The sequence below is a fragment of the Humulus lupulus genome, chromosome 2, assembly GCF_963169125.1.
Source record: "Humulus lupulus chromosome 2, drHumLupu1.1, whole genome shotgun sequence".
NCBI classification, from domain to species: domain Eukaryota; kingdom Viridiplantae; phylum Streptophyta; class Magnoliopsida; order Rosales; family Cannabaceae; genus Humulus; species Humulus lupulus.
The window spans coordinates 147786785-147800435 of record NC_084794.1 but is presented as its reverse complement, the minus strand read 5'-3'; the positions used below and the strand labels follow the sequence as shown (position 1 = coordinate 147800435).

Here is a 13651-nt window from a genome sequence, read left to right as displayed (position 1 = left end):
AAACCTATCATTTTATGAATATTTTATTTGGCAAAAACCATATATCTAACAAACATATGGGCAACTATATGCACCTAAGCCTAATTGCAAAAATACCACATATAGCGCAAACAGACATGTTATAATTGGATGAGACTAATCATGTTACTCTATGAGCAATTCTATGAATTTATGCAAAAATACCATAATTTATTACATTTGCAAAATACCACAATCAACTATCTAGAATTTATCAAAAAAATTCAAATTAATTAATTTTTTACAAAAATAAGTCAATTTAAATTAAATTTATCTACAATTGACAATAGTTAATTTAAATTTTATTTATCAACAATCAACTTGGTTTTAGGTTAATTTGAAAAAAAAATTTTAATTTAATTTAAATAAGAATTATCAACAATTAACCAAAGTTAATTTAAATCTCATTTATTAAAAAAATATTTTATTAACTGGCTGAAAAAAAAATGATATTTTTCAAAATTTAACCAATTTAAAATTTTAAAATCAATATCTAAACTGTTTTTCAAAAAAAAAATATCTTGTGTTGTTACAACTATTAGCTAATATTTTAACCATTAAAAAAATAAAATATAAATAGTTATAACAACCCTAAAATATCTTAAAACAGTTAAACAAATTCGAATATCCATGAATATATCAGACTAACAAATTTGAAATATGAAATAATTTAAATATTAAAAACTATAGAATAAACAGATATTTATATTTTTAAATAAAGATTTAATAAAAATATCAAGGATTTAAAAGAAAATATCTTAAATATCTGATATCTTAATTCTAATATTTTAATATATTAAAATATTTAAAATTAAGTTGTTAGTCTATTTTTAAATTTGAATTTGAATCTTTGTAGAAAATATCTAATTATTTGAATCCTCACTAACAAAAATATCTTTTTTAAAAAAACAATTTTTAAATGATAAAACAGATATAATATTTTTGCTTTTGATTATAAATTATTAATTTTCACAATTTTTTTATTTTTCGTTAATTTAAAAAAAATTAAATTTTTTTTTGGATGAGCAGTACTCGGTACTGTTCATCGCGCGTGCGCGTGATGCACGTGGATGACGCACACGGTGTGCCCGCGCGTGTGTGCAGGCGATGGTAGCGAGAAGAAAAAAAATTTGAAATTTTTTTTTGTGTGATTTTCAAACCAAAATCATTTTCTGATTAATTTTTACCATGTTTTACACAAAATAACGCATATATAAAAATTAATAGCATAGAAAACACAACAAAATAACCTAAAAATTGCTAATAATCACATAAAATTAATATGCTTCATAAAAACATGAAAAACCATCCAATTATTCAAACACATTAAATAATTCAATTTTTAACATGTTCATGCATGAAAATAAAGATTATCAAAGGCTCTAATACCAACTGTTTGGAAACTTTATACAGGATCTTTATTTATTTTCATGTAGATCTAATATTAAGCAAATTAATATGAGATAACCTAGAACATGTTTCTAAAATTGAATTCAAAGAGAAACAAAGATAAGAATACTTGCAGTATACGCAGCGGAATGAAAAGTCTTTCCTTCAATTTCTTTAACTCTTTTATCATTTCTGTCACAGAGTATTATCAAGAAACTGAACTATTCTTCTAATTTCTTCATAGTCTTCCAATGTATCCTTAGAATCACCTATACTAGAGTGGGAAATTCTCAACACATGAGATAGATACAGAGAGAATAAGAGAAAATAACTAAGAGGCTTAGAAAATTACTTGTGTTTAGAGAGAATCTAAAACTATCAAAAAACCAGTGATTAAACTTATGTTTTGACTTCTCTCTAAGTACTCCTTTTATAGACCCAATTAGGTCATTTAATTTAATTAAAAAATCAATAAAATAATAGCCAATTTGAAGCCCTAGGTTGAAATTATCATGGGCTTTAGGCTCGTGAAATTTTCCATTTGATTATAAGCCCATTGGATTTAAAATCAAGGCTTGTATTATTTTCTATTGATTTAATTAATTAAATAATAATTTAAATCCTTTGTCAAATTAATTATTTATAATTTTAACCTTGATTTAAACTTATTTATTAATTTAGATACTAATTTATCTAAATTAATAAATTTGCTCTAATTTCTCTTCTCTTCTAAAAAATACATAACTCTGTGAAACTATCAAAAATTGACCTGGTCAACTTTGATAATTCTAATTGATAATTAAATTAATTAATTGAGACTATCTAGATGATTTTATCCAAGGTACAATGGGGATCATGGGCCTATGTGTTATCCATAGAGCAGACGTGGATGACGTGGCAAACATTTTTAACACGTGGTTGACACCTGGCAGAGGTTCTATTCGACCATCGACCAGTGAGATTCCCCTGACATAACATTTGGATTTTATATACGACCTGCTTGGTCGTATACTTCATATATTTTGAGAAGATCTTGTACAATTGTAATCATCTCCGAGATTATCTCCCATGATTCCCGAATATCCGATTATTTAGGAAAGAATATCTGTAACTAATTAATGTAATCCTCATTGAGCCTATAAATAGAGAAGAAATAGCTCAAGGGAGGGACTTTTAACTTTTGGCTAATACTGAGTTTATGCTTTACAAGAGGATTATAGCTATTATCTTTCGATTGTATTACTCATCCCTCTAAGGCTTGTGAAACTCAAAGAACCCTAGTTCTTTGATCACTCCTTTGAGAATAAATATCAATAATAGCTTAAGTGGACGTATGTAGAGACTTAGAAAAAGAAAAAAAAAAGTATTATTTAAATTTTTTTTTTGTGGGTGGGACCCACCTGAGTAAATGAGTCAGTACTCTTTTTTTTTTCTTCTTTTCTTTTCTTCTTCTTTTCCCTTCGCTCTCCCCGAAATCCCTTCTTCTTTTTCTCCCTTTTTCTTTTTTTTTTCTTTCCTTTGTTTTCTCTCCAAACCAGTCACGGCCACAACCAGTCGAACCACCGCTGAAGCGCCATTTCCAACACGCGCCGGAGCTGCAGCTTCCCTAACCAGCGATGACGGAAACCCCAAAGTTTGGTGACCATCGGAGCAAGGACGCGCCTGTACGACCACTCCGAAGTTTCGCCGTCAAAACTTTGAGGTGACTTTCCGGCGAACTCCGACCACCGTTCGGCGAGTGGGTGGTACCATTGGAATTAGCGTCGTGAGAGGATCGTCACCTACTAAGTCATTCCGGTCAACTCACCATTTTTCTCCGGCGAGATTTTGGGTATCTTCGCCCATTTGGAAGCATTTTCCGGCGACACCGAAGGTCATTTTGGCAAAGGAGCTGTACTTTCGTGATGTACTCATCGAGAGGATCGTTTTGATATATATCATGCATATATTCGTCGACGTTTCCGGTACCGCCACCAACCGCTATTGTGCACCGCTTGGGTGAGGCTCCGGAAGTTGAAATTTTAAATATAGTCATATTATATGTCATTGGATACGATTTTGAATAAAGAATGCTATGATAATAATCGTTTGCTCATTTGGTGCACGTAGGAAAAACATGATATTAAAATCGGACTAAATCATTCTAAGATCATCGATAAGCTTAGGAGCGTTGCTTTGGGCTCGGATTAAATTCTAAAGAGGTAGGGACTCAACTAGACTATTGGACTTATTTTACTCGTATTAAATTGCATTCAACATATTCCAATTTTGATATTTATAAAATGTTTGAAAAATTGAAAACTTAACATGCATGTTTTCTGATCTGTTCTGAGGGCACCAAGTGCCAAATATATATATTTTTTTCACTTATTTATGCAGGTTATGATTTTTGGGTTTATTCAAATGTAGATGTTATGCTGCCCAATTTTCTAAAATATAAAGGGAATATGCTTCTTTCTTTTCATGTTTACCTGCATTTGGTTATACTGATGAGAGCCATAGTGATCATGATTGGTGCACGTTGTTGTTTCACGACCTAGTCTCTGTGTCATCATAGGTAGATTAGGTGTCCACTCACCTGTAGGTGTAAAGACCTAGCATCTGTATACAGGAAGTGTTCTGAGCCTCCCCCTTGTGGTGGTTATCAGGTTCGGCTACCCGGTTTAGGATGTCGGATTTTCTATGGTAGGTAACAGGAACTAGGGGTCTAGTGGACGGTGTGATGTGCACTAGTAGCTATGCTCTTATGATTATTTGTGGTTTCTCTTTATTTTGGTTTATACATGATGATCTATGTTTTGCTTTCAAAGCTAACTATGCAGGGGTTTTATTAAACTTTTGGGTCCATGATATTAGTTGTTTTCCTACTGGGCTTTATAAGCTCACCCCTATCTCTCCCATTCCAGGAGTCTAGTGACGCGAACGTGGAAATGATGAATTATCGATGGAGCCAATGTGTTTAGCCTATTTCTATATCGGGTCATTGTCTTATCTTTTGAGCATTATATATGTATTCAACTTCGAATCTAATGATCGGTATATCTGAATGAGCTATGAAATAGTTAGGGATGATGAATGGTGGATGCTAAGTATTATTTTGAGTGTTTATGACTTATTAAATTTAACTATTTGGTGATTAGATAACTGTGGGAATATTATTGTTTTATGTATAATGATAAGTGATCATACTTTTATTACTAATATTTTTATATATAATTATAGGTGTTATTTCATTATTTTAACTTATAATTATAGTACGATTTAATATAAATTAAATGATCATTTATATAGACTATTTTTCAACGAGGGTCAAAGTTTGACATTTGACCACCCAAGTTATGGATATTACAAATCTGCCACAGCCTAGGGCTTGGGTCGTGACAACGTAGGTCATTTACTGTTCTTTCCATTAGACTTATTTCAATACTTCCTGTCACATCAAGCATTTGACTCCGTGTCAGTTGACCAAAACAAGGGTCAACATTCTGGTGCTTTCATTGAGAGCTTGAGACGAGGTTGTTGAAGCACTAATGGCAAAGAAAACAAGGAAGACTGGGCAGGCTGCTGACGCTGCGTCATCTCAACCTCCTCCTCCGAACATGGCTGAGAATGAGCCACACTTGGAGTTTGATGAGGAGGAACTAGACTCCAAAACGCTGAGAAATACTCTGGGAGACCAATCTGAGGGCCAGTCAAGAAAGTGATGCGGAGACCATGGCGTGACAGCAACAAGAAATAGAGTGTCAGCGCCAAGAACTGAGTGAAAGACATGCGAAGATGGACCGTCGTCAGAGGGAGGCCATGGCAGCCCTCGAAGCAGCCCTGCAATTGGCTAGGAATCAGGTTGCGCCTGCCTCGCAGCCTGATCAACCCTCAAATGGGCCACCTCAAAGAGGTCCCAATCCTAGCCCTCCAATCCAGCAAACAAGCCCCCAAAGGCCGAAGCACCCGTCAATGCCCAGGATGATGTCCCACCTAAGGACCCTGAGACGCAGCCTCCATCCCAGGCTGGTTGAGGCAATCCCCCACTTCCAAGGCAGAATAAGGCTGGGCAGCAGCCCCGCAGCCCTAAACGCCCAGGGGTTGAAGAGCCGTACCTACCGAGCAGGGGACAGTGTCCTTCTGGCAACAGAAGGAACTCAGAGACAGGCTGTGCGGTCAGGGGCCCCCCACGGCATGATAATGCACGGGGACCTACCGACCAGCGCAGGCCTCCCCCTAACTCTCGGGAAGTTCCAGCTCGAGGAGGCAACTGAGGAGACAGTCGGTCCCACCATAGCCAATCGAGGTTCAGAGATGGCCATGGCTACAATGAGGCCGACTCAGGCAGAGGGAATGTCAGTCGGAGGAACGAGGAGAAAGGTGGAGGCAGAAGACCACCACCTAAAGAAGACCAACAAACGAGACGTAATGCTAGGGGGCAGCCCAGACAAAAAAATGTCTTTAGCCGACTCGGAGCCAGCGAGCAACGAAGAAGAGATGACGACTTAAGGGATGTACTCAATGAATGCCGGGAACGGCACGATGAGTACATTCCCCCAGCACCAGAGGCCCCAACAATTCCTGAAGCCGTTCAGGCCAGATAGATGCCCTGAACTAAGCAGTGCAACAGCTGGTCGGGGGAAGAGCGTCTCACATCGAGTACGACTAAAGAAGGGGCACTCCTTTCGTTCAGAGGATTGTTGTGGCAGAGACTCCCAGTAAGTTTAAAATGCCCACACTTCCGAACTTTGATGGGTATGGTGACCCGGTATCTCATGTCAACAAATTTGAGATACAAATGGACATTCAGAAGGTGTCCAAAGACGCTTGGTGCAGGATCTTTCCTGCAACACTTTCTGATGCTACACAGGAGTGGTTCTTTAAGTTCCCTCCTACAAGTATTGTATCTTGGGAGATGTTCGTAAAGGAGTTTTACGGACAATTCTATGCGGGTCGTGTGCACCCAACTGAGGCAAACCAGCTGGTCGAGATACGCCAGCAAGAAGGAGAACCACTGAAAGACTACGTCTAGCGTTTTATGCGAGCCGCGGCTGGAGCCAAAACAGTGGGAGACGAAGGCAAAATAATGGCCCTAACTGCAGGAGTTAGGCGCCGTACGCCTCTTTGGAGTAGCCTCAGGAAGCATGGGGTTAAAACTACCCAAGAATTTTTGGATCGAGCTGATCGGTACATCAAGCTCGAGGATGCAATTGACAGCGAGGGAAATACCCCAAATAAGGATAAGGGGACTAAAGACCCCACCAAAGCCGCCAATGGGTCAAAGCCCAACAGCAATGGCAAAGGCAATGGGAATGGCAATGGCAAGAATGGGGGGAAGAGGCCCCATAACGAACCTTCTACTTCCGAGAGTAAGCGTGCTAAGGGAAATCGTTATGAGCCAAGGTTCACCAACGACACTGCCCTTGTCGAGTCTCGAGCAGAGTTGTATCAAGCCACAAGTTCCAGTGTGCCTTACAAAAGACCCGCTGCCATTCGAAAGGATATTTCGAAAAGGGATACCACCAAGTTCTGTTGTTTTCACAACGTCTACGGACATGATACGAATGAGTGTAACCAGCTGAAGGATGAAATCGAGTTCCTTATTAGACAAGGACACTTGAGGAGATAGGTGCGGGCCTCGGGAGCTTCCCAACGAGAGGCTCCAGGTGGCAACGAGCAGGCGCCTACACGCCAACGCTCGCCACCTTTACAGCCTGACCCCATGACTGACACCTTACTCACCATCTGCGGAGGCCCGCATCTTGCGGGAAACAGCGGAAAGGCGAGGGAACGATATGCTCAGACCCTACGTCATGACCAGGACATCGAGATGATGACTGTGGAGGATCGGGCATCAAAGAAGGCTCGGACAGAGGACGGTGAAATAACCTTCTCTGATTGCGATGCCCAGCATGTCCGGTTCCCACATTCCGATCCGCTGGTCGTGGAAGTTCAGATTGCCAACATGATGGTGAAAAGAGTGCTGGTCGATATAGAAAGTTCAGTTAATATCCTGTATAAATCTTCGCTGCAACGAATGAAGTTGTCCGTCAAGGACTTGGAGCCCTGTAACCAAATAATTTATGGTTTCTCTGGTGAGGGGCTCACTCCAACAGGGTAAATCAGGCTTCCAATAACAGCCGATACAGCGCCCGCTACCATGACATTACTCACTACTTTCATAGTAGTTGATTGTCCTTCGGCCTACAATGCTGTAATTGGAAGGCCCATACTAGTCGACCTTCAGGCCGTCACCTCTATATGGCACCTGGTCATGAAATTCCCAACAGACACAGGGGTAGGATGCGTATTGGGAAACCATAGGGAAGCAAGGGAGTGCTACAATGCCTCAATCACTAAGGCCAAGAAGGGTATGTTGGGAGCGCTCCCCCAGAAAAGTTGCAGATGGCTGTTGATGTACAAGCCCAATCAGGTGATGAAGTCACCAAATAGGGTGTTGCCCAAAATGAGGATAGGGACTTAGATCCTCGCTTTGGGGATTTTGAAGAAGATGTAGGACCTGTCGAGGACCTTGAGGAGGTCTAGCTCGATGAAGAGTTTTCGACCAGAGTTGTAAAGGTCGGCAAAAATTTAGAGGCAACAACCAAACACGCACTGGTGGAATTTTTGAGGAAGAACCAGGAAGTTTTCGCCTGGTCACATAAAGACATGGCTGGGATAGATCCTGTAGTAATCAGCCATGTCCTGAACGTCGACAAAATCTTTCCACCTATGCAACAGAAAAGAAGGCTGCTCGATAAAGACAGATCGAAAGCCTTGAAAGAAGAAGTTGAAAAACTAAAGGAGAATGGGTTCATCAGGGTGGCGTTTTATCCATCGTGGGTCTCTAATCCAGTACTGGCTCCCAAGCCGAATGGCAAATGGTGAACCTGTGTGGATTTCATAGACCTTAATAAAGCCTGCCCTAAAGATTGTTTCCCACTCCCAAGGATCGACCAGCTGGTCAATGCAACTACAGGCCATGAGATCCTCTCTTTCATGGATGCATACTCAGGATACAATCAGATTAGTATGCATCCCTCTGATGAGGATCACACTAGCTTTCGGACTGATACAGGGCTATACTGTTACAAAGTAATGCCCTTCAGATTGAAACACGCTGGTGCGACTTACCAGCGACTAGTTAACCACATGTTTAAGGAGTTGATCGGAGTAAACATGGAGGTGTACATTGATGACATGCTGGTAAAGTCAAAAAAGGCAGAAGGACATGTGAAGGATTTACAAGAGTGTTTCAATGTTCTGAATAAATATCAAATGAAGCTAAATCCTCTCAAGTGTTCCTTCGAAGTAGGATCAGGGAAGTTCTTGGGGTTCATTTTAAATTCGAGAGGAATCAAGGCTAATCCCAAAAGGATCAAGGCCGTGATCGATATGAAATTGCCAGTAAAGATCAAAGATGTGCAAAGTTTGACTGGAAGAATTGCCGCACTCAGTAGATTTATTTCAAAATTGACGAATAAGTGCGTCCCTTTCTTTAATCTACTTAGGGGCAACAAGAAGTTCGAGTGGACTGAAGACTGCGAATAGGCTTTACAAGCCTTAAAAGCCCACATGGCGCAGCCTCCCGTCTTATCAAAGCCTATAGATGGGGAAACTTTGTTTTTATACCTGGAAATCACCAAATATGTTGCTAAGAGAAGAAGAAGGCGTACAAAAGGCGGTGTATTATGTGAGCAAGAGGTTAATCGGGGCCGAATTGAGATATCCTCCCATTGAAAGATTAGCCTATTGCCTAATTTTGGCCTCACGGAAGTTACGTCCTTACTTCCAAGCCCATCCAATCACAGTCTTGACTGATCAGCCCCTTCGGCAAGTTTTGCAAAAGCCAGAGGCTGCTGGTCGTTTGTTGAAATGGGCAGTCGAACTCGGGCAGTTCGATATCACATACTCACCGCAAGCAACAATAAAAGGACAAGTCTTGGCTGATTTTATTGTTGAATTCACTGAACTCCCAAACAGCGAGCAGGGTGAAAATCCTAGTGCACCTAAGCGTCAAGTTGAAGCTCCTTCGTGGAAGCTATTCACAGATGGATCATCCAACGAATCTCACGTAGGAGCAGGAGTGATATTGATAACGCCGGAAGGGCATCGATTTCACTGCGCAATTAGGTTTGATTTCACCACTTCGAACAACGAAGCCGAGTATGAAGCCCTACTCGCTGGGTTAAGGTTAGCCAAAGACATGAGCATAAAAGTGCTAGATATTTACAGTGATTCACAGCTGGTAGTGAATCAGGTCTTATGGGAGTATCAAGCACGAGGTCTGAAAATGGTGGCCTATCTGAACAAAACTAAAGATATTTTGGCGCAATTTGAAAAATATACCCTCCAACAAATGCCTCGAGATCAGAATTCAAGCGCAAATGCCTTAGCCAAACTCGCGAGCACAAAAGATGCTGACACTTTAAATATAGTGCCAGTTGAACGGCTACATGAGCCAAGCATACGAGCAGACGAAACCAATATGGAGGTCCGGTTAGCAGATACATGGATGGCACCATACCTGGAGTATCTCACGAGTGGTATACTACCAGCAGATAGAAACAAAGCCAGGACCCTTCAGAGACAGGCTGCTAGGTATATACTGGTCGATGGTGTTCTTTACCGAAGAGGATACTCAATGCCACTGCTCAGGTGTGTTACACCAGAAAAGCTAAAGAACTGATGAAGGAAGTACATGAAGGCTTCTGTGGAGACCACGCTGGGGGGCAGAGCTTATCAAAGAAGATTCTAAGGCAAGGTTATTTCTGGCCAACAATGAACGAAGACTCGATGGAGTTTGTGAGAAAATATGATAAGTGTCAGAGATTTTCCAAGATCCCATGGGCACCTCCTAATGAGTTAAAGCAAATCCAAAGTCCATGGCCCTTCGCAGTATGGGGTATAGATTTAATTGGTTATTTCTGGCCAACAATGAACGAAGACTCGATGGAGTTTGTGCGAAAATGTGATAAGTGTCAGAGATTTTCCAAGATCCCATGGGCACCTCCTAATGAGTTAAAGCAAATGCAAAGTCCATGGCCCTTCGCAGTATGGGGTATAGATTTAATTGGGTCCTTGCCCACAGGAAAAGGTGGGGTGAAATACGCAGTTGTGGCGGCCGACTACTTCACCAAATGGGTCGAGGCTGAACCATTCATAACCATAACGACAAAGAAGGTACTTGATTTTGTCATCAAGAACATTGTTTGTCGATATGGATTGCCAAGAAAGATTGTCTCAGACAACGGCACCCAGTTTGATAGTGACATGTTCATGGACTTCTGCGAAAGGCATGGCATCATCAAGAGTTTTTCTTCAGTTGCTCATCTGCAAGCGAATGGGCAAGTCGACGCAGTAAATAAGACATTGAAGGATACTCTAAAGAAAAGGCTCGAAGAAGCTAAAGGAGCATGGCCAGATTATCTGCCTGAAGTACTCTGGTCATATAGAACTTCTCACCGAACAGCAATAGGTCATACCCCATTTTCCTTGGCATATGGGTATGAAGCTATGTTTCCTGTCGAGTTAGATCCGCCCTCACATCGTAGAATCACATACGACCAAGACCAAAATAGCCAACTATTGATGGAGTCCCTAGACCTGATTGAGGAAAAATGAGAAAAAGCCCAACTCCGAGTAGCTACGTACCAGCAAAAAGTCGCACGGTATTTTAACTCCAAAGTAAAAGAAAGAAAGTTCAACATCGAAGACTTAGTGCTTCGAAGAGTTTTCTTAAACACCCGCGACTAGGCTGTTGGAGTACTCGGACCAAACTGGGAAGGACCTTACCAGATTGAAGAAGTCCTTCATCCAGGCACTTACAAACTTGCACACTTAAATGGAGATCTCGTTCCACGTTATTGGAATGGAGAACACCTGCGCAAGTATTATCAATAAACAGTCCTTCTTAAAGGACTGGCTTGTATTAATTTTTACTTTTTACAAGTTTTGAAAAAGGGTTAGTCATGTTATATGGCTAATCTCTTATAAGTGTAAGATCTTTCAAAGGTCACTCGTAAAGACATGTTTAGTCCATTTAAATACGAGAATTATAAGGGATTGTGCGCAGCCAGTCATTCTTGCCAAACTTTGTAATTTTTTACAAGTATTTGTTCATTACGTGTGTTGTTTTGCTGTATTATAATTTTTACATTTTATACCAAGCAGTAATGTTCATACAGGTTGTGGTCAAGGAAAGTGACCAAGGACCTAAAGCTCCTCGGTCACTTGGGGGGCATATATAATGCACATAGAAAGCAAAGCATACCAAGAGGTATGTAAACACATGAACAAAATAAGTGAAAGCATACTACGGTACTTAGAGTATTTTTCAAATTTTATATTTTGTTAAATCTAGCCAAAGTACTATGCTAGGTTCGATCATGCGAACATATATTATAATAAAGCATAAATATTATAATGTCAAAGGAATCCTTTTACACCGCGAGCAGTACTGTTCGGATGTAACTGTTCAAATAAAAGTAAAATAGCTGCCCTTGCAGCAATAAAAAATATTGTCTTTACAACACGACCCGTGGGTCGTGTAGTTGAAATAACAGAAAAAAAAGGGTTAAGGAGCTGGAGGGTCTTGAGGAACGTCTTGGTCGATGGCTGTGCCAGCTTCAATGTCTGCACCATCTATCCCTGCTGCCAGGGAAATCTCTGGGGAGGCAAGCACTTCAGCCCTCTCTTCTTCTTCCAAGCGAAGGGCACACTGCGACATTAAAGTCCTCCTCAAGCGTTCAGACAAATAGTTGAAGTTAGCCTCCCGGTTGTGCTTCCAGAACTCGTAGAGGCAAAGATGAGTGGCTTCCTTGTATTTCTCCAAGTTCTTAGCTCCAGCTTCCTCAAGCTCTTTCACTCGTTTTTCGAGTTCCTCCGCCTCCTGCCTACTTGCGATCATATCAAGCTCGAGCTGTACAGCTTGTTGATTTTTGAGTGTGGAGCTTTCCCTGAATTTTTCCCTGGCTTCGTTGGATTTCTTCAGGGCGTTCCGGGTTTCCAGCAGCTCCTCGGTCAGAGTAGCTTTTTGCTCCAGCAGTTCTTCTTTCTGCTTAGACAGCTCCGTTTTCTCCGCAAGGAACTCGCCATTCTGTTTGGTAAGCTCGTTGTTTTTAGCTTCGAGTGATTTCTTAGCCTCGGCGAGCCTGGTATCGAAATTCTTGCCCCGAGACACCAACGCCCCAGCACGTCGCCAGCCAGCGGTTATGGTCAATAGTCCCTGAAGTCGGATAGAAAAAGATAAAATAGAGGCAGGGAATCGAAAATAAATGTTACATCATCAGAAGTTGACTTATGCTAACTATCTCGTTCAGTCCTCTATTGAGAACTTGATTAGCCTCCATAGAGGTAGTTTTAGTAATAGAAGCCTGACTGCGTTTATGCTTGGAGAGCTTGTATATTCTCTCCCTAGCAGAGCTGACCACGATATTGGGCAGGGAGCCTTCGAGCGGAGTGCACAAGGTTTGGCTGCTAGGGGCCTTAGGAGAAGGCTGCTGGTCGATGGGTGTTGCAGGATTGGAGGTTTGCTCAACCGAAAGAGTTGAGGCCGGCTGCTCGAGTGGCGATGAAGGTGGTGAGTTCTCCTTCGAAGGGGCGATAGCCGGAGGGTCATCAGTTTGGGCCTTCTTTGAGGCAGTTTTACTGCTCTCCCCCCGAGCCCTCTTGCTGTTCTTCTTCTGGCTAGAAGAGGCGGCAACAGCCCTGTAATGCTCAAACATGTCTTCAGAGTCCATATCTGCATAAAAGGAAACAACGCAGGCAGTAAGACAAGATGGTCACATAGGGCCAAAAAATGAAAGTGAAGAGATTACAAGTAAAGTACCCGCGCTACAACTATTGGTCGCTACATTATTTACTGAACTACTTACTGCTTGGAAGAAATTTGAATTTAAGATTGGAGCATTCTTAAGTTGCCATCCCCGTTGAACAGATGACAGGGAATTGGCAAATTGTTTAAAAGCGAAATTACTATACCGTTGTCATCCGAAGAGTCGTCAGAGAGTTCGGTAGGCTTGGTGGCCTTCTGCTTTCCTTTTCCTTTGGGGGCTGAGGGCCTCTCTGCTCGAGGAGTGCTAGCAGGTTCCGTGATTGTGACCCCAGTTGGCCTCCTCCGTGAAGGAGACGCCTGAGGTTGCTACTCGGGTTCCCCTTCGGCACGAGCACTCCCTGTCGAAGGCCCCCTCGTCTTTGATTGGGGGGCCCAAAGGTCGGCCAACCTAAGGTTAGCCTCAGTAACCAGAGCCTTGACACTCTT

At 41.4% G+C, this 13651-nt stretch overlaps 1 protein-coding gene across 1 annotated transcript; it reads right to left on the bottom strand.

Annotated features, from left to right (window-relative positions):
- Nucleotides 1–11965: 11965 nt before the first annotated feature.
- On the bottom strand, nucleotides 11966–13130 carry LOC133814831 (uncharacterized). Its single transcript, XM_062247741.1, has 3 exons — nucleotides 12699–13130; nucleotides 12206–12616; nucleotides 11966–12109 (listed from the first exon to the last, which is right to left on the bottom strand). Exons 1-3 carry the CDS (start codon nucleotides 13128–13130, stop codon nucleotides 11966–11968), a joined length of 987 nt encoding a protein of 328 aa, XP_062103725.1.
- Between the last annotated feature and the right edge of the window lie 521 nt (nucleotides 13131–13651).